Below are 19,696 nucleotides of genomic sequence, written 5' to 3'. Positions count from 1 at the left end.
CTAAACGAAAAAAGGCCTGGGTGAAACCAGGTGAACCAGGTCCATCACAACCAAAACGAGATATTCACTGTGCAAAGGTTATGCTGTGCATATGGTGGGATATGAAAGGTGTGGTGTACTATGAGCTGCTGCAACCGGGTGAAACTATGAATGGAGAACGTTATCGACGACAATTAATGCGTTTGAAGCAAGCTCTGGCCAGAACACGACCAGAATGGGAGAACAGACATGATAAACTTATTGTTCAACATGATAACGCTCGCCCACATGTCGCAAAACCGGTCAAAACCTATTTAGAAAATGTCGGATGGGAAGTTTTACCCCACCCGCCGTATTCACCAGACGTTGCTCCTTCGGACTACTACTTGTTCGATTGCATGAACAACGATTTGATTGGACAGCGGTTTACTTCTTCAGAAGATATCGAAACATGGGTCTCTGACTGGATCGCTTCCAAGGATGAGGACTTCTTTCGCCACGGAATCCGTACATTGCCTGACAGATGGGCGAAAGTGGTGGCTAGCGATGGACAATATTTTTCTTAAGGTATTTATGTATTTTGTGTTTGTACTATAGCTTCAATGTGTGCGTACCAACCGCACGAATTAATTCCTAGACCAATATATATATATATATATATATATATATATATATATATATATATATATATATATATATATATATATATATATATATATATATATATATATATATATATATATCTTTATATACAGGAGGGAACAATTTGTCTTGAAACGCTCTGTTAACTTTTGAACTGATCCATACAAATTGTTGGAATTATAAACGGTGCAAATACCGTCAAAAGGAATTCGTTTCATATTCTGTGCAGGTTGCAATTAATAGTGTTGTCAACCCACTATAGAATTATACTTTTTCAAATGGCACTATATTACATTATTACATAAATGGTGTCCCATAAGTAACGCAACATTTCAAATGCCACTGAACATTACACTATAATCGATTGTTGTTTTTGTAGTTAGTAGTAGACCGCCGAATAGTGCGTGATCGCCATCTATTTCTGTACGGATCGTCATCTGTTTCTGTACGGATTGTCATCTGTTTTTGTACGGATCGTCATCTGTTTCTGTACGGATTGTCATCTGTTTCTGTACGGATCATCATCTGTTTGTGTACGGATCGTCATCTGTTTCTGTACGGATCGTCAACTGTTTCTGTATGGCTTCAAGACAGAGCAGCAGCATTATTACTCATGATGGCGATGTGTTCCACAGAACGACTAACACGAGGACGCCCCGGGGATTTAATGTCCACAACCGAACCAGTTTTCTCAAATTTAGCAGTTAGTCTTTTCCAGTAGTCTAATTCGGTGATCACGTTGACCAAACATTCCACGGAGTCTGTGAACAGTCTCTGCACAATGTTAACCACATTTGTAATAAGTTTCTACTATGTCAACACAATGCTTCTACATGCGCTATTCGGCGCTCCATAAATAGAACAGATGAAAATAGTGTGGATTTCAGTGCAGCCAACTTCCTAGAACGGAGATGGCGGGCATTTCAGAACTTCAGTTCTTTCTAGGACATCTTTTATTTGAAATCTATATGTTTATACGAAAATTAACAACACCTCGTTTATAATTCAGTGTCACTAACTAAGGATGCTACGTGTTACAAATATTTATATTTCGGAATTCTTCTCAACAGGAAGAAAGCAAGTGTAACGGACGGGACAAAGCACGTTTAATATACGTAGTTTCAGTGGTAAATACAACGATAATGTACACTCGTGTCGAAAGTGATTGTCGCATATATATAACTGTCTTCTTGTAAAAATATAATTTGATAATGATTTCCAGGGCACTTTTAATACTGATACTATGTGTATAATCGGGAAATGAATATTCGTGGTAAATTTCATAGAAAAAGAATTATAAATACGAAAATTAGAATGAGTAAAACAAAGTGTTGCTAAATGGACAAGAAAGTTTTGTTTTCGTTATATTGTTCTTATTTACTGCTCTTTTGACATGAAATTTGCCACATACATGTCTTTGCCGATAATATATACACTAACATTATAAGAAATACCGGACGAATTCGTTATCAAATTATATTCCTACAACAACATATTTATAGACATGCGACAATGATTTTGGACATGAGTGTACTTACATGAGATTGAAAATTTGACTCTTTACAAAAGACTTTATTTTGGAAATATGCTTAGATAAATATTACATCCAATCACGTAAGCAGTTTTGAGTTGAATTTAACATCCCGTTCAGCAGTGAGGATATATGAGACGTGACCCCATTGATCAACGTGGAATCCGAACTATATGAGCTTCCGTCGGGAATAGAAACCGGGTCTCCCACGCCAAAGGCGCGTACGCTAACTGCTTAGTCATAGACGGTTTCCAATAGACGTAAGATCCCAATGACGTTTACAGCCATTTTCATTCGAAACCGTTACGGTGATTCGACAAACAGTAAAGTTCGTAACACTACTTAAGGTATATTAATAATTTCTCATAAGAAACAACTACCAAAACTATTGCTGTAATGTCATGGAAATAAAGATAAGCAAAAACCATTTTTTTAAATTTTCCTTGGCACACCTGGACGTAATCAAGCATATAATAAGTGATATGTATCACAACATTCCAAATGTGTTATCATAAAACGACTCTAATTCAGCAGAAGATTGCAAGCAAGAATTTTTGGATGTGAATGGTGCCCAACTGAGAGTCTGACAGCAAAAGGATAATTTGAAAGTTGAATTTTTTGATTCCTTGCAGAGGTTTTAATTCTAGCTGTATATGCTATAATAAATTACTATTATAGGATGCTTTTTCCCGCAGCACAAGGACTATTGAGAGAAATTAACGTTATACTCACACGTGCTCCAGACGATCGAGATTTTCTAATACTCGATCATTGAGTGTCCTAAACTGGTTGCCCTGCAATCTCCTGAAAAGAAAAAGAAAAAAATATTGTAAGATCAAACATATATCTGAAACTTGTACTATCTGACACAGTTGTTTGATTTCTTTATTGACAGGGTGAGTCAAAAGTCACGAAGGGCCATGATCATTAGTTTCCATTAATATTTCACAGATTTAAAGATGAGGAATGGGATATTGTTTACACTTATGTGTGGAATATAATCTCAGGTAGGTGTCCGCAAGTATGGTCCTCATAGTTACGGACTGTGTAGCACATGGATCACGAAAGTGGAAGCCCACATGCTATGTATGTGCGTGAACTGTATCCTGTGAATTGCACTGTGTGATGTGGCATGACATTAGAAAAGATTATTAGGTCATACTTCTTTGGAGATCATGAAACCGATGCAGTGATGGTGACTGGTGATCGATATCGAAGCATGATTGAGACAGTTGTGCGTCATGCAGTGGAGAACGTACCTGAGGTGTAGCCAACAACATGAGGCCACAGTATACACGACAAGGGCCTAACTTGGACTTTTGGGAACTACTTTCAACCATCGAGTCATCTCAAGAAAAACTGTCATAAACTGGTCCTTTCGTTGGCCTGATCTCACTCTGCTTCATTATTTTCTTTGGTGCTACATGAAGGATAAAGTGTATGTGAACGAACCATAAACAATGTAGCAGCTCAAGGACCATATTCATGCAGAAATACGGGCACTAGGACCAAAAGTGTTGACCCTATCAATAATAATGGGAAGGGGGGCTCATATCAGTGAGGACCATAATGTCGGATACCCACCTGAGATTATATTTCACACATAAGTATAAACAATCTCTCATCCTTGATCTTTAAGTGTCTGAAATATTAATGGAAACTAATGATAAATAAAAAATAGTGATTTACAGTTATAACCACTTCGTGACTTTTGGCCCATCCTGTATCTAATATAAATGAAATAAATCTGTGTGTCTGTGTCCGGCCTGGGAATCAGACGAGTGGACCGAGAGTTACTAAATTTTCATCATGGGTACCCCGGTCCAGGGCCCAGACCATGACGAAACGATATTTTTTCATAATTTGAACCAGGGGATCTCAGGGGGGCGTTTATTTGGACATGTAAAAGTAGTTATTAATAAAGAAATCAGAGAAGGGTATCCGGATGCCATGTGGATTCAGAAAGTATGTCGTGAGTCGAAAAGGGTTGGAAACCACGGATTCGTAATAATAATAATAATAATAATAATAATAATAATAATAATAATAATAATAATAATAAAATTGCACCGTGATGATGTGGGCATTCAGTAAAGTCTGCCGTTACTCAAAAAAGGTTGAGAATCACTGATATGGTGATCAATTTTGAACTCCGGAATGCTTGATTTCTATAACTTTTGGTTTGAATAGAAGGTTAAGAAAGCCATTCTTGATACGTAAAGCTGTATCGAAAAAGCGCTTCTCTCTATCTACAGTATTATCATTTTCTCTTTCTGGTGATCATGATTGAAACCGGACATTTTTTCTCTATGGTGATTAAGATTGAAACCGGACATTTTCTCTCTATGGTGATCATGATTGAAACCGGACATTTTCTCTCTATGGTGATCATGATTGAAAGCGAACATTTTCTCTCTATGGTGATCATGATTGAAACCGGAAAATGTATAATTCTGCCTCTTTCGGTATGAATAGTGTAATAGGGGTAAAATTCTTGGGAGGCTAAACCCATATCGAAAGTCGTTCGTCGGTACCTATAACACTTCTTATATTAACTATTAACAAACCACCCTTGACATATTCTAACAAAAAAAAAAAAAAAAAAAAAAAATACGATCTGTTACCATTACTGCTCTATGTAAATGAATACCGGTACTATTGCCGAGGCAGAGTAATAGCTCCGTTGGATGTCTATTTTCGTCCCCGAAAACTGTCGCTCAGCTTCGAACTAAAAACCCTATTGCTCGCATCATTGGTTATTTGACTCAGTGGCAATGATACCTCTTCAAAGACTGCCTACAGCTCTGAGAACATGAAATTATTTCAAGATGATCAATGCTTACTTTATTACATTGAACCAAACACGGAAATTGTAAAGTTAACAAATAAACCCTTTAGTTGCACTTTCTCAATGTTTTTAGGCCCAATTTTCGTTTTCAAGTTAGCGAGACACAAGCTCAACGCAGCACGAAGCATTGGTACTTGAGTGCTATGTCTTCAAGGGGAGATCGACACAACATTTTACGCCATCATCCAGAATACAACATGGAAGAGACGAGTAGGAATAAGCACAAATTTCAATCCATTTCCCTGGAAAGACCCAGGATCCAAGGATCAATGAGTATCCAGCTACCTCCGCCGTCTACATGTGACGAGGTTACCAAGGACTATTGAGAGACACAAGGTACGAGTCACACTTCATCAAGGACAATGTCAACAATAGTCAGTGAAGATGTTAGAAGGGAACCTCTCATCAACCCATGGTAGTGGCCACAATGTGTGTAAATCCCGGCTAATATTACGTCATTAACGGACTTAATATAGATCTTGACAACTTAGGTTTTGATCGGATTTCAGATATGAGATTGGAGAAAAGACAAACCATATTCACGAAGATATTAAATGACGACTAAAAGCAGGGAATTCATGTTATTATTTGGTTCAAAATCTTTTGTCGTCGTGAGTTCTGTCGACAAATTTGAAGCATAAAATATATAAAACGATAATTATGCCTGTTGTTCTGCATGGCTGCGAAACATGGTCGCTTACTCTGAGGGAAGAACGCGGGCTGAAAGTGTTTGAGAAAACGATCATCCTAAGACGAATATTCAGACTCAAAAGAAACGGGAATGGGGAATGGCAGAAACGTACTTACGAGGAACCACATAATTTATACGGTTTACCAAACATTGTTAGAGTCATCAAATTTAGAAGGCTCAGGTGTGCAGGTCATAAAGCCAGAATGGTAGTAAATAGAAACTCTTCTAAAGTTTTAACTGGGATTCGAATCGAAAAGGACCATTAGGAAGACCTAGGTGCAAATGGGAGTACAATATTAAGATGGATCTCCCAGAGATCAGAATACAAAGTAGAAACTGGATCCAGTTAGCTAAGGATAGAAGTCAGTGGAGAGCTTTTGTGAACGCGGCATTGAACCTCCGGGTTCCATAGGCCATAGAGTGAGTTAGTTAGTTAGATTATGTGAAATGTTCTGATTACGCTTCTCCTTTTTTGAGTACATCTCTTGTGTTTATTTTATGTTTACAGGTGTTATACAATGATTATAAACGTTAACCTCGTCTCTAATTGTTTATTTGTAGCACTTTAGGTTTTTAAAATAAAGTGTAATCTTTCTGCCCTTTAGGCTAAGGGTAAAGAATGATCAAAATCAAATGAGTGATAATGGAAAAATTGGTAGAAAATGTTGACCACCAAAAACGTACTTGGTCCAGGATCGAACTACGGTCCTCACGTACTAGAGGTAAGTCCTCTACCACTGAACCACTCCACCCCCCAATTTAAGTCTTAATAGAGCGTTAAAGAATAACGAATTCTTGTGACAGCGTGGGGGGCGCGGTGGCTCAGTGGTAGAGCGTTCACCTCCGGTGCTTGGGATCTCTGGTTCGATTCCAGCTCGCGCCGTGTAGACATCGTGGTAAACAAACACCGTGCTCGTGGGTTTTTTCGGGGTTCTCCCATTTCCTGCCATTTTCTTCACTCCACTATTTCCTTCATTTCTCATCATCACCGTCTCCTTTAGCCTAACCGGCATAAGCGTGGGACGTAAAACTTGAAGATTTCATTTTTCTTGTGACACCGTATCCATATTGAAAATCCGTTACTTGCTTTTACATTATTTTTCTTTGTACTTTACAGACAGACGGACTCAAATACTTATGAATCGCATAGTTTCGAAGTATGTAACGTAATTTAAATATTTTACTCAACCAATAAGCCAAGCAGTAATTTTATCAACATATACAGGAAGGTGGAGGATATGTCAGAATGCAGGGTGTTTCAAAATGAATATCCGGGTTTTAAAGGATTTGTAATACGGTATTTATTACGTTTAACGTACAATTATAAATACTACATCAAATGAAAGAGCAACTCAAAGAGTTTTTGCTATAAGTATTCAATGTGAGGATCATTCGTCACACGGCATACATCGAGTCGATAGGCGAGAAAGTCCAATAAACTTTCAGACGGGATATGGCACAAAACCTATTCAATTTATGGAAGTCTCGTTTTAAGTGGGGATTTGCTGATCTTGAATTTATGGAAGTCTCGTTATGAGTGTTCAATTTATGGAAGTCTCGTTATGAGTGTTTAATTTGGGGATATTCAATTTATGGAAGTTTCGTTTTAAGTGGGGATTTGCTGATGTTCAATTTATGGAAGTCTCGTTATGAGTGTTCAAATTGCCACTTTGGTAAAACGTCGATTCACCACTGAAAACGACACCATCCAGAAAATCTTCATCGTCCTGCAGCAACATTTCATTTCGAAAGTTGTCACGTTGGCATGTAGACTTTAGAGCTTGTAGGAACTGCTAACAATAAGGACGTAGTTGTAAGCGTCTCCTTAAAATTCTCCATACAGCCGGTTGCACTGTAACTACAGATTCAGTCTTTGCAAAATGTAAAACATAAAAAAGCTTTCTGCTCACTAGTCGCCATCTTTGCTACTAGCGCTTTCTAAGGGCAGGCAGAGAAAACAATGCATACGCATGCATGCGTAAAACTGTTTGAGTTGCTCTTTCACTTCCCGTCATTCATTTGAAACATCCTGTACTTTCCAGAAATGCTCGAGTTTTTCAACCAAATAAGTGATGTTTAATAGGTAAGACAGGTAAACCAAGAGTAATAATAATGGGTCAACAATGACAGAAGAAGCCAAAAGAAATAATCCAATCATAAAACGAAGTTTTCAATTTAGACAGCAGTCAAGTATCGTTCCAAATGACGGTCCGTGATATGAAATTGTAAGTTGAGTCAGATTCTTTTACAGAAGAGCATTGGACATCTCAGTCGGAAATCCAATACTGTCTTATCAGAAGAAATAGAAGAACTCAAATCTAATTGGCTCTTCTTGTTTCAAGAGTATGTTGACAGCCCAGGAAGAAATACCGAAGAGAGAAGAGAACCAAGCAAGAAAAATAAATGAAAAAAAGAAACTTAATAAATGCAGGAATCAAGTAGAAGAATAAAATGCACAAAATATAGGAAGATGAAGAAAGAATGTATTTATAAGATCAAGGAAAACAAACAATCCGTGTTGATGCTAACAGAAGACAAAAACAGAAGTCGGTTCTAAAAATCTGCAAACGGACTCATGGGGAAAGTTGTATTAAAGAAACCATAAGGTTGTTTCCGAAATTATTCTTCTATTTATATTACAAGTAATAAGTATGTGTCACTGTTAGAATTATACAGGGTGTATTAAAAGTCCCCTGACATACGGTAATTCTGTTATTATCAGAATCACAAGAAAATGTAACAAGGAAACCGTCTCCAAACATGATGTTTTCAATCCAAAGTGAAGGATTTTTTTTTTTAAAAAAAGTCGGTTGAGTTGTTTGGGCTGTACACTCTTTATACCCCCAGTGTTAAATGAGAATACAACGTTGGCATTTACCTGGAACCACAATATAAGTGAATAAAGTTACTGTCTCTTATGCTAACGTGTCGATGGCCAGTCCCCATTCACCATACTCTTACAAAATGTATCCGTCTCCCGCTAACTTCCAACGTTGAATTTTCACTTAACGCTGGACGCATAAAGAGTGTATAGTCCAAACGGATCGTCTGGTTTTAATAAATCCTGTCCTTTAGTTTGAAAACATCACATTTGGAGACGATTTCAGCTCTTTCATTTTGTTGTAACTCTGATACTAACAGCGTTACCCTATGTCAGGGGACTTTTGAGACACCATGTATACGTCACTGTTAGAAGTATGAAGTATCACCGATAGGAGAGTGTGTTCAGCTATGAGTACGTGTCTCTATTAGATGTATGGATCACTTTTAGGAAAATATGTATCACTGTTACGAACGTATATGTCATTATTGGGAATATATGTGTCACTGATAGGAATATATGTCACCTTTGGGACTATATGTGTCACTGTCGAGAATATATGTGTCACTGTTAGAAGTGTATGTGTCACTGTTGGGACTATACGTGTAACTATTGAGAAAATATGTGTCACTGTTGAAAGTATGTTACACTGTTAGGAATATACGCGTCACTGTTGGGACTACATGTGTCACTGTTAGGAATATATGTATCACTGGCAGAAGTATATGTGTCGCTGTTGGGAATATATATCACTGGTAGTAGTATATGTGTCTGTTAGGAAGATACTTGACATTGTTTGGACTATATGTGTCACTGTTGGGAGTATATGTGTCTGTGTTAGGAATATATGTCACTGTTGGGAGTGTATGTATCATTGTTAGTAATTTATGTCACTGTTAGGAGTGTATGTGTAACTGTTAGGAATACACCTGTCACTGTTGCGACTATTTGTCACTGTTGAGAATATATGTATCACTGTTGGAAGTATATGTGTCAGTGTATATATGTGTCACTGTTGGGAGTATATATGTCACTGTTGAGAATATATATGTCACTGTTTGAAGTATATGTGTCACTGTTGTAAGTATATGTGCCATTGTTAGGAATATACGTGTCACTGTTGGGAGTATATGTGTCATTGTGAAGAATATATGACACTGTTAGGAGTATATGTGTCACTCTTAGGAATATACTTGCCACTGTTGGGACTATATGTGTCACCGTTGAGAATATGTGTCAGTGTTAGCGTAGGGATGCGCACGAGACCAGTCGAGACAGGATTTTCCTGATAAAAATGGAGTCGAGACACGGCTCTTCCAATAGAGGAATATACATTTTTTGAGTCGAGACATCCCTTTCACAGCACATCTTCGAGACGAGACAGCCCCAAATCTTGTCTCGTGCGCATCCCTAGTGTTAGGAGTATATGTGTCAGTGTTAGGAATATATGTGTCACTGTTGGGAGTATATGTCATTTTAGGAATATATATGCCACTGTTAAGAGTATGTGTGTCACCGTTAGGAATATGCTTATCACTGTTCGGATTATATGTGTCATTGTTGAGGATATATGTGTCACTGTTGGGAGTATGTGTGTCAGCGTTAGGAATATATATGTTACTGTTAGGTGTATGTGTGTCACTGTTAGGAGTACATATCACTCTTGGGAATATACATGTCACTGTTGGGTCCATATGCGTCACTGTTATACATATGTCACTATTGTGTCTATATGTGTCACTGTTAGGAATATACTTGTCACTGTTGAGAGTATATGTGTCGCTGTTAGAAATATTTGTCATTGTTGGAGTGCATGTGTCGCTATTGGGAATATGAGTGATGGTTAGGTAGATAATTAGCTAGATTGAGAATTGAACGAGAGGGTGTTAGAAATAGTAGGGGAGAAAAGAACATATTTATATATTACTAAGAAAAGTAGAGAAACTGGTTGTTACATATTCTGAGAAGAAACTGTATCATAAGGGAAGTGCTAGAGAGTATGGTGGCAGGTAAGAAAAGGAGAGGGCGAAGGAGACTACAATTTATGAATGATAGAAAAATCGCACGTGAAGACGAAGAGGTTAGCTGAAGATCGTGGAACATGGAAGTCTGTCAGTTGCGGGAAGCGATCTGTCAATGATGGCAGAATACCTATGATGATAATGATGATGATGAGGTGTTTGGCTTAAATATATCAGCCATCATTATAAAATTAAACATTCTATCTTCTTAGAAATACTATGATTTTTCCATCTCTCCATCGTATCTTCATACTCCTATTGCACTTTCACTGTTCTTACAGACTGTATAAACAAGAAATTAAACAAGTGGGTTAGACTCGTGAACTTTGCAACATCCAAAAAACTAATCGTGAGGAGTACAAAATACCCACACCACGGCGTTCATAAATACATTTGGACATCACCAGCAACACATAATCAAATTGATCACGTTTTAGTAGATAGAAGAAGGCAATCTAGTGTAATAGATGTCCGGTCGCTTAGAGGGGCTGATTGTGACACTGATAGTGATGTGAGGTGGAAAATTTTCCGCGGTATATTAGTTCTAAAAAATATTAGTAATCAAGTAACAATTCCTCAGCAATCATAAAATTGGTTGAATTCATGTACAGAAATGTTAAAAAGTGAAAGATCGTTTAAAGAATCTGAAAACTTCCCTGGCTCAGACAATTTTCAGTACTATGTAGAAACAAGTTAAACAATTTTTCTTGAATCCAAATATTTTCCGTCTTATATGGAAAAATTGAAGAACTTTTTATGAGTCGGAAAGTTTTCATCGTTTTGAATCAAAAAGTAAAATAACTTTTTGTGAATCGGAAAGTTTTATTGCTCTGTAGAAACAAGTGAAAGGAATTTTCATAGATCGGAAAATTTTCATCACGTTAGTGCTTTAGAGCCTACACTAATAACCACTTACGTAAGTGGTTAGTGCATTAATAAGCACTAATGATGCACTAAAAAGGGCAGTATTTTTTCGTTAGTGCTTGGGGGCAGCGTCAACTTGATTCCCAAAGGGTATTTACTTGTAGCACCTACAGTAATGAGCACTAACGTCAGAGGTTGCTGTACAAAGAAGCACTAACGATGCACTAATGATTGCACAAAAAGATATCATTAGCGTTCTTGATTTTGGCGGGAATTTGTCGCAATAGAAATTACTCATAACTACACTAATAATGCAGTACTAACGGAACAAAGATTTCAAGAAGCACTGACGAAGCACTAACAAATGACAATTTATTCGTTAATCATTAAAGGGAAGGGGGCTGAGTTCACGCTGGCCATCCAAGCATGTTTTACTTGTAGCATCCACACTAATGAACCACTAACGTTAGGTGTTGTTGCACCAAAACACACTAATGATGTACTAATGATCGCACTAGAAGAGAGCATTAGTGCTCTCGAATTTGGCGGGAGTTTGATGCAGTCAGAAATTACCCATGTACTTTTTAAGGAAGTTTTGTAATTAGCCATAAACTCACTAATAGTGAGCACCAACGAAGCTATTAGTGTTTTCTAGAAGCACTAACGATGCACTAACGAATGCCACTAATTTCTTCGTTAGTACTTAATTGGGAGCCAAGTTCACGCTAGCCCTCTAAAGGTGCTTTACTTGTAGCAACTACATTAATGAAGGACTAATGTTAGGGGTTGGAGCACTAAGAAGCACTAACGATTGCACTAGAAGATATCATAAATGCTTTTGAATTTACCGGGAATTTGATGCAATGAAACAAATTACCCATTTATTTCTTTAGGGAAGTTTCCTGAAATGCAACTTGCCATAATTACACTAATATTGAACACTTGAACTTCGTTCTGGAATACGCTATAAGGAAAATCAAAGATAGCAACCAGGGCCTACAGTTGAACGGTATTCACCAGGTTATGGCATATGCTGATGATGTAAATTTAATAAGGGATGATAGGAGAACAATAGAAAGAAATGCAGAGATCTTATTAAACGCTTGCAGGGACATGGGTTTAGAAGTAAATGCAGAGAAAACTAAATACATAGAAGTGCGTCGGGACCGTAATACGGCAAATTATGGATGCGTTAAAATATTAAATAATAGTTTTGATAAAGTGGATAGTTTCAAATATCTAGGATCAATATTAACAGAGGAAAATCATATTCACGAAGAAATTAAATGTCGACTAAAAGCAGGGAATTCGTGTTATTATTCAGTTCAAAATCTCTTGTCGTCGCGAATTCTGTCGAGGACTTTGAAGCTTAAAATATATAAAACGATAATCATGCCTGTTGTTCTATATGGTTGCGAAACATGGTCGCTCACTCTGAGAGAAGAATATAGACTGAAAGTACTTTAGAACAAGATCCTGAGACGAATATTCGGACCCAAGAGGAACGGGAATGGGGAATGGCGGAAACTTCATAACGAGGAACTACGTAATTTATATGGTCTACCCAACATTGTTAGGGTCGTCAAGTCTAGGAGGCTTAGGTGGGCGGGTCATGTAGCTAGAATGGAAGAAAATAGAAACGCTTTCTAAGTCTTGACTGGAAGACCAATCGGAAAACGACCATTAGGAAGACCTAGACGCAGATGGGAAGACAATGTTAAGATGGATCTCGCAGAGATTGGAATACAAAGTAGAAACTGGATGCAGTTAGCTAAGGATAGAAATCAGTGGAGAGCTTTTGTGAACGCGGCATTGAACCTCCGGGTTCCATAGGCCATAGAGTTAGTTAGTTAGTTAGTTAGTTAATATTGAACCCTAACGAAACGATTAGTATTTTCTACAAGCACTGACGATGTACTAACGAATGACACTAAATATTCACTTAGTGCTTGAAGTGGGGGCCACCGTGAAGTTGGAGCCCTGAATTTTTTTCCTTCAAGCGTGTACACTAACGAACAACTAACGTTAGGGGTTGGTGCACTAAGATAAACCAACGATTGACACTAATTTTATTGTTAATGCCAGAAGAGAGGGCCAAGTTCACGGACGTGAAATTTCGACACTACTATCGAACAAACGGAGGCATGACCAAGCACTAACGTAACACAAACGTTTGGCATTAAAAAAATTCTAGCTCAATTAAGGAAAAAAGCGGGGCCAACTTGACGCTAATTAATTTCGTAATAACGGCGTTGTTTGAACAGAAATAACGCTCAAATTTGAGCACGAACCAGCACTAACATAGCACAAACCTTTGGCATTAGAAAATAAATTGTTTCTCAATTAGGAAAAAAAGCGGGGCCAACTTGACGCTAAATTATTTCGTTATAACGGCGTTGTTTGAACAGCACTAACGTTTAAATTTGAACACTAACCAGCACTAACGTAGCACAAACGTTTGACACTAGAAAATCCATTCTTTCTCAATTAGGAATAAAGCGGGGCCAACTTGACTTCAAGTTGGCTCCGAAATTTAAATTGTTCATAACTGTGTTATTTTGATAGCACAAACGCTGAAATTTGTGCACTAACCAGCACTAATGTAGCACAAACGAATGGCATTATTTATTTTTCTCCGTCCAAAAGTGGTGGGGCCAACTTGATACTAATAAGGCACACTGGGGCAACACCGACAACGACACCAACAGATGTGTCTGGCTCATTGGTGGGAGCGAACGACAACAACAACGACACATGTCCGGACTCACTTGCAAGATGGATGCCAATTGTAGTGTGCATTGTCCCACTTGCGAACATGTTACAACTTACCGCTCCGCAGTCCGGTCTGGCATTCTGTCGCTTGCGGCAGGACCAAGCCACGACTGTCGGCCAGTGTTCGTAGTTTGAGGGAAATTTCCCTAATCTGGGGAAATTTCGTAGGTAAAGTTAGCAAAAAGGGAAAAATTGAACTTTTGGATAAAACGTGAAAAATCCAGGGAAATTCTTGCTCTTCTTCAGAAATAAACCAACACAGTAGCAATAGTTTAAGTGCGGGTTTGTGTGTGTGTTCAAAGTAGCACAATTTGCACTCATTGTTGGTTGGGTGGCTTTGTGTATATTTTAAAATGAAATCTTTAAGTTTCACGTCCCACGTTTATGCTGGCTAGGCTAAAGGAGACGGTAATGATGAGAAATGAACAAAAAATGGTGGAATGAAGAAAGTGCAAGGAAAGGGAATAACCCCAAGAAAACTCACGTAAACGGTGTTTTTCAGCACAAAGCTTATTTGGCACGAACTGGGATAAAACCCAAGACCCCACACATCATAGATGAACGCTCTACCACTGAACCACTGCTGTCCCATGTGTATTTAAAAATGTAAAAGAAAAAGAAAAAATAGCAGCAAAAAACACACGAATAAAACAAATATGATTGGACTTCCTTTAACATAGCTAAATTAATCTTATCACATAATTTCTGTCATAGGAATTGGACACTTAACAAACTAGGGAAAATCTGATAAGAAAAGGGAAAATTTTGAGTCAGTTGAGGGAAATTTTCTTGAGAAAAACTATGAACACTGCTGTCGCCCCGCAAACTTCTCTGACCGTTCTCGCAGTCACTGTAGCGTGCGTTGTTCCAATTGAATGCAATGTTCTAACGGTCGTTCCGTCTGTCGTTGTCGGTATCGTCCTAATGTGCCTTCGCCCTTAGAAACACTGTTTTTGAAAAGTAATATTGTAATTGATTCTATCTTTCCCTTCTGCAGTTGGTAATGTAACATTTCGCGCATTCCATTTCAATATTATGATTCGTCAACATATATGATAGGATGTCTTTAATTTATTATACTATCTGGTTTACGATGCTCAAAATTTCTTGTAAAATGGTAATTTATTATACTATCTGGTTTAAGATGCTCAAAATTTCTTGTAAAATGGTAATTTATTATACTATCTGGTTTAAGATGCTCAAAATTTCTTGTAAAATGGTAATTTATTATACTATCTGGTTTAAGATGCTCAAACTTTCTTGTAAAATGGTAATTTATTATACTATCTGGTTTAAGATGCTCAAAATTTCTTGTAAAATGGTAATTTATTATACTACCTGGTTTAAGATGCTCAAAATTTCTTGTAAAATGGTAATTTATTATACTATCTGGTTTAAGATGCTCAAAATTTCTTGTAAAATGGTAATTTATTATACTATCTGCTTTAACATGCTCAAAATTTCTTGTAAAATGGTAATTTATTATACTATCTGATTTAAGATGCTCAAAATTTCTTGTAAAATGGTAATTTATTATACTATCTGGTTTACGATGCTCAAAATTTCTTGTAAAATGGTACTTCTACCTAACTTCTGACTTACAGCTATTCGCACACATAAAACGACTTTTTAATAAATATGTACGAATTTTAAAGAAATAAAATAAACTGATTAAAGATTTAGGGAAGAATGCAATCCAAATTCTTACAATGAATAATATTTAAATAAAATAATTAATACAAAGGTTAATTAATAATAATGTATTTGTTGACACAGGGCATAGGATGCTTTAATTTTAATTTTCTAATTCATGTTTTGAAATCAAATACATACAAGTTTATAAGTTTAGTTCTAAGAAATCAGATGATTGTTTCACTGTCCTCTTGTGAACATAGAAAACCAAAGGATTGTGTCGGCTTCTGAAGGACCAAAACTAGATCAAAAGAGAATGTTTACATAAGGAATGAGTTCAAATTACGGATGGGTAATTGATGAGTGAGCAACCGTGCGAGATTAATGTGGATAGAAGGCCGAAAACCTATTCAGATGTTCAGCGAAGTAGGAAAATATAGTAGAGCTATATAAGTTTTTGGAAGTCGTGGCCAATCTACACAAACCGTGAAATAATAAACCTAATCTAACTAAATCTAACCTAATCTAACCAAAATTAGCCAATATTTAACAAAATAGTAACAAATTTTACCAAAAAAGATCTGCTGCCCCCCGCCGCCCCCCAAAAAACGAAATATACCAATTGAAAAATGGAATTTCTTGCAACCATTGTCTGTGGTAACATTTCAGTTTATGTGGCATTTTTTCTAAAAATACAGGAATGATAACTAAGAGACAATTAGCAAAAAGTAATTTCAAAAGAGAATAACCTGGAAACGTTGACGAAGCAATCAATTATATTTCAGACAGTTAATTATAAATATGCGCTGCTATGCGTAGCCTATATTATTTATTAATTAATTATCCTAGTAAAAAATATGAAGTTTGTTTTAACACTTTAACCGAAACATGAGTTTCAGAAACGGAATGAGAAACAGGTCTCAGAGACCTATAAGTCAATTTTGTATTGTATTTATTTTGAAATGTATTTAAGATTTTTGGCCTATGTTTAGCAGAAGGGGTCCAAGATCTTTTCTCTAAAAAATGTTACAATTGTGGCAATTTCTATTCACATTCGGTTAGTTTAGGGTAGGGTTGGTTAGTTTAAGTTAGGTTAGGCTAGGTTAGGTTACGTTAGGTTAGTTTAGTTTATGTTATATTAGTGTAGGAGTCCCGCATAATTTTCTAAAAACATGATAGAATTTTGCTTATTTCTACTAATATTACGTTAGTTTAAGTTAGTTCAGGTTAGCTTACGTTAGTTTATGTTAGATTTGGTTATGTTATGTTACGGCTAAGTACTTGCATCACTCATTTCTCCTGTAAAGTTTGTGTTTTCTACGTGCTTCTAAACCCCTTGTACTAAACATACCCCAGATTTTTTATATACATGATATATGAAAGTAAAATTAAAGAACTAAATAAAGTTTCACGGGCAACCGGGGATGTATTTTAAAATTTACCACTGAGTCTCAAAGACCCATGTTTTGGTTAAAGTGTTAACCCTTAACATACCAAGCGGAGTCCTCTAGGGACCCCAGAGGGTGATATTTGATGATACTGCTGCAACTATAAGAATCAATTTATTCTCGATTTTTTATATGTGTCCTACATCCGCTTGGGATATCTATTGCATAATTAGATCAACGATGCGTTCGTTAAAAAAATACAAAAAATAAAAACACACTTGGAAATGCAAAAACTCCATTGTTAAACTTGTATTTCAGATTTACGAACACAAAAATATACAATTGTATGAAGAGCTGAATATTGCTCAAATAAAGATAATATTTGATGTACATAATGCTAATTTAACTTAAATATGCTTTAAGAAATCCAAAAAAATAATGATTTGAGTAATCCTTTGCAATACTATGTTGAGAAATTAAAATAATACTTGGGGTCCCCGGAAGACCCCAGCTTGGTAAACAACGTTGACAAGTTATTGTTGGTACAGTAAGGGTCAATTATAATAGTGATGAAATGGAAGAATACTAACAAAGAGTGTCGGTATATTATTAAGTAATGTTTAACCCTTATCCGGGCAAGCTATTTTTGTAACGTAGACTGCAACTGGGGTCTTACCAAATCTATTAGCCTTACCAACTCGATATGTTCATAACTTTAACTTCGACTAAAGATAGAAGAATTCAGAATTTTATGACATCGAAATATTTATGGTTATTAAGAAATTCGTAGAAAAATATGAAGCTACTGGGCCTGGGAGGCCCCGGTTGCCCACATAAGGGTTAAGTATCATAAGCAAAATTTCGTGATGGAAGAAAGGAGGGGGAAGATTCAAGCTCAAACGTTTATAATATCTTTGCAGGTTTGTTGATTACATATCTTAATATGCAAGAGGGTCATTTTTTAATATCTTGTTGAGGAGAGGGAGTTAAAAACCGGATACCCCTTGCGAATTCAACTGATTTTTGTACACTTGTTTGTAGTGTAATATATAAACAAAGATTCAAAATATTTATATTTCAAATTCAGATATTTATATCCGATTTTCCTCGTGATCTAGTGCAGTCGTTCTTTCAGAAAAAAAAATGTTCCGGGGACACACTTAGTATTCCGGGGGGCACTGCTGTTATTATTCTATTTATTATTATATTATAGACGTATTATTTTGGTCTCCACCGGGAGGCACTCTCAGATCTCCGGGCTGCAGTGTCCCCCCCCAAAAAAAAACATGTCTGGAAGACACACTGATTACGTGGACCGACATCCTTAAGTTTGTATCAAAAACGAAAAAAGTGTGTCCAAGCGTAGATACTTTTGCCATTGACTTAAGATGTGATCCTAAGATTTTGCCTTTTACGTTCTTCTTTTGTTAGAATAATGACTTCATCATCCGAAGAGAACGTACTTAGATCTCGTAACTATGCATCCCATGTTATTAGTAAAAATACTTTTTAAAACTACACTACATTGAAATACTTTATTCTAATTTTAAGCTAAAGATTAAACACAAAATGGTTACACTACTCACAAGTGGCTGTGGTCTGCCAACCGTTCTTTTAAGGTTGGTATAAAGGGACAAGTTTTGCCAATAGATGTCACTACAGTCTTCGTATCTCTCTCATGTATTTTTTACCTTTCACGAAAATATCCAAAATTCTCTTACAAATTTCAACCTAGAGACTTCAAATTTTGGAGAAGGAACTTCATAACCTATCGAAGGTAACAATCCGTGCATTTTGGCGCCCCTAGGCCCAATATTTTTTTCCGCCCCCTAGTCTGGTTTAAGTTACTTTCCTAAAAACTTTTATTAAATAATTATATCAGGCCTATATGTTAATTGCTTAAATACCACTCCACGATGCAATTTTATCATTGCAAGTTTTTTGAGGAATTTACTTGGTTCTGGGCTTAACAAAATACCGTTAATGTATTAACAAAAGATTGGTGAATAAGTTTGGTTTTGTTCAATTTAGCTATTTGGGCAAATAAATAAAAAAAACTGTAGTAAAAAATAAGTAAATAAGTAAAAAAATTTCTCACGTGTTTGAGATCAATGTTGTAACGAAGTTGATGCATAATGTTGAAAAATAGTTTAACTTTACCAACAATTATTTGTTCCAATGAACTTCAAAATCAGAATACTTTATTAGCTTGATTTGTAAAAATCAATTCAAAAAATATGTTAAATTATGGCTATTTATTTTTATTTCTAGATATTTTTTATTTTTTTTCTCTCGGCGTGCGCCCCCTGGGAGCTTGCGCCCATAGGCCCGGGCCTACCGGGCCTATTGGGAAATCCGGCCCTGAATCCGTGCCGATTTCTTATTTTGAATTTTCTTTATTGTTGAAAGAGTTATATTGTTAAAGGTTTGGATATCCCTTTCTATAAACAAGCAATTTCAACAATGAAGAAAGTGTTAAATAAAAAATCGGCACGGATTGTTGCCTT

General features: G+C 36.5%; 1 protein-coding gene across 1 annotated transcript in view; it reads right to left on the bottom strand.

Moving 5' to 3' along the window:
* Positions 1-19,696, bottom strand: part of LOC145685653 (G-protein coupled receptor GRL101-like) — a 452,342-nt gene that overhangs the window by 300,097 nt on the left and 132,549 nt on the right. The window contains exon 6 of the mRNA XM_081758045.1: positions 2,885-2,956. Within this exon, the coding sequence (XP_081614171.1) occupies positions 2,885-2,956 (72 nt within the window). The remainder of the gene's footprint in view (positions 1-2,884; positions 2,957-19,696) is intronic.

The sequence above is a fragment of the Thermobia domestica genome, chromosome 5 (genome assembly GCF_964235325.1).
Source record: "Thermobia domestica chromosome 5, izTheDome1.hap1.1, whole genome shotgun sequence".
NCBI classification, from domain to species: Eukaryota; Metazoa; Arthropoda; class Insecta; order Zygentoma; family Lepismatidae; genus Thermobia; species Thermobia domestica.
This window is presented reverse-complemented; position numbering and strand designations above follow the sequence as displayed.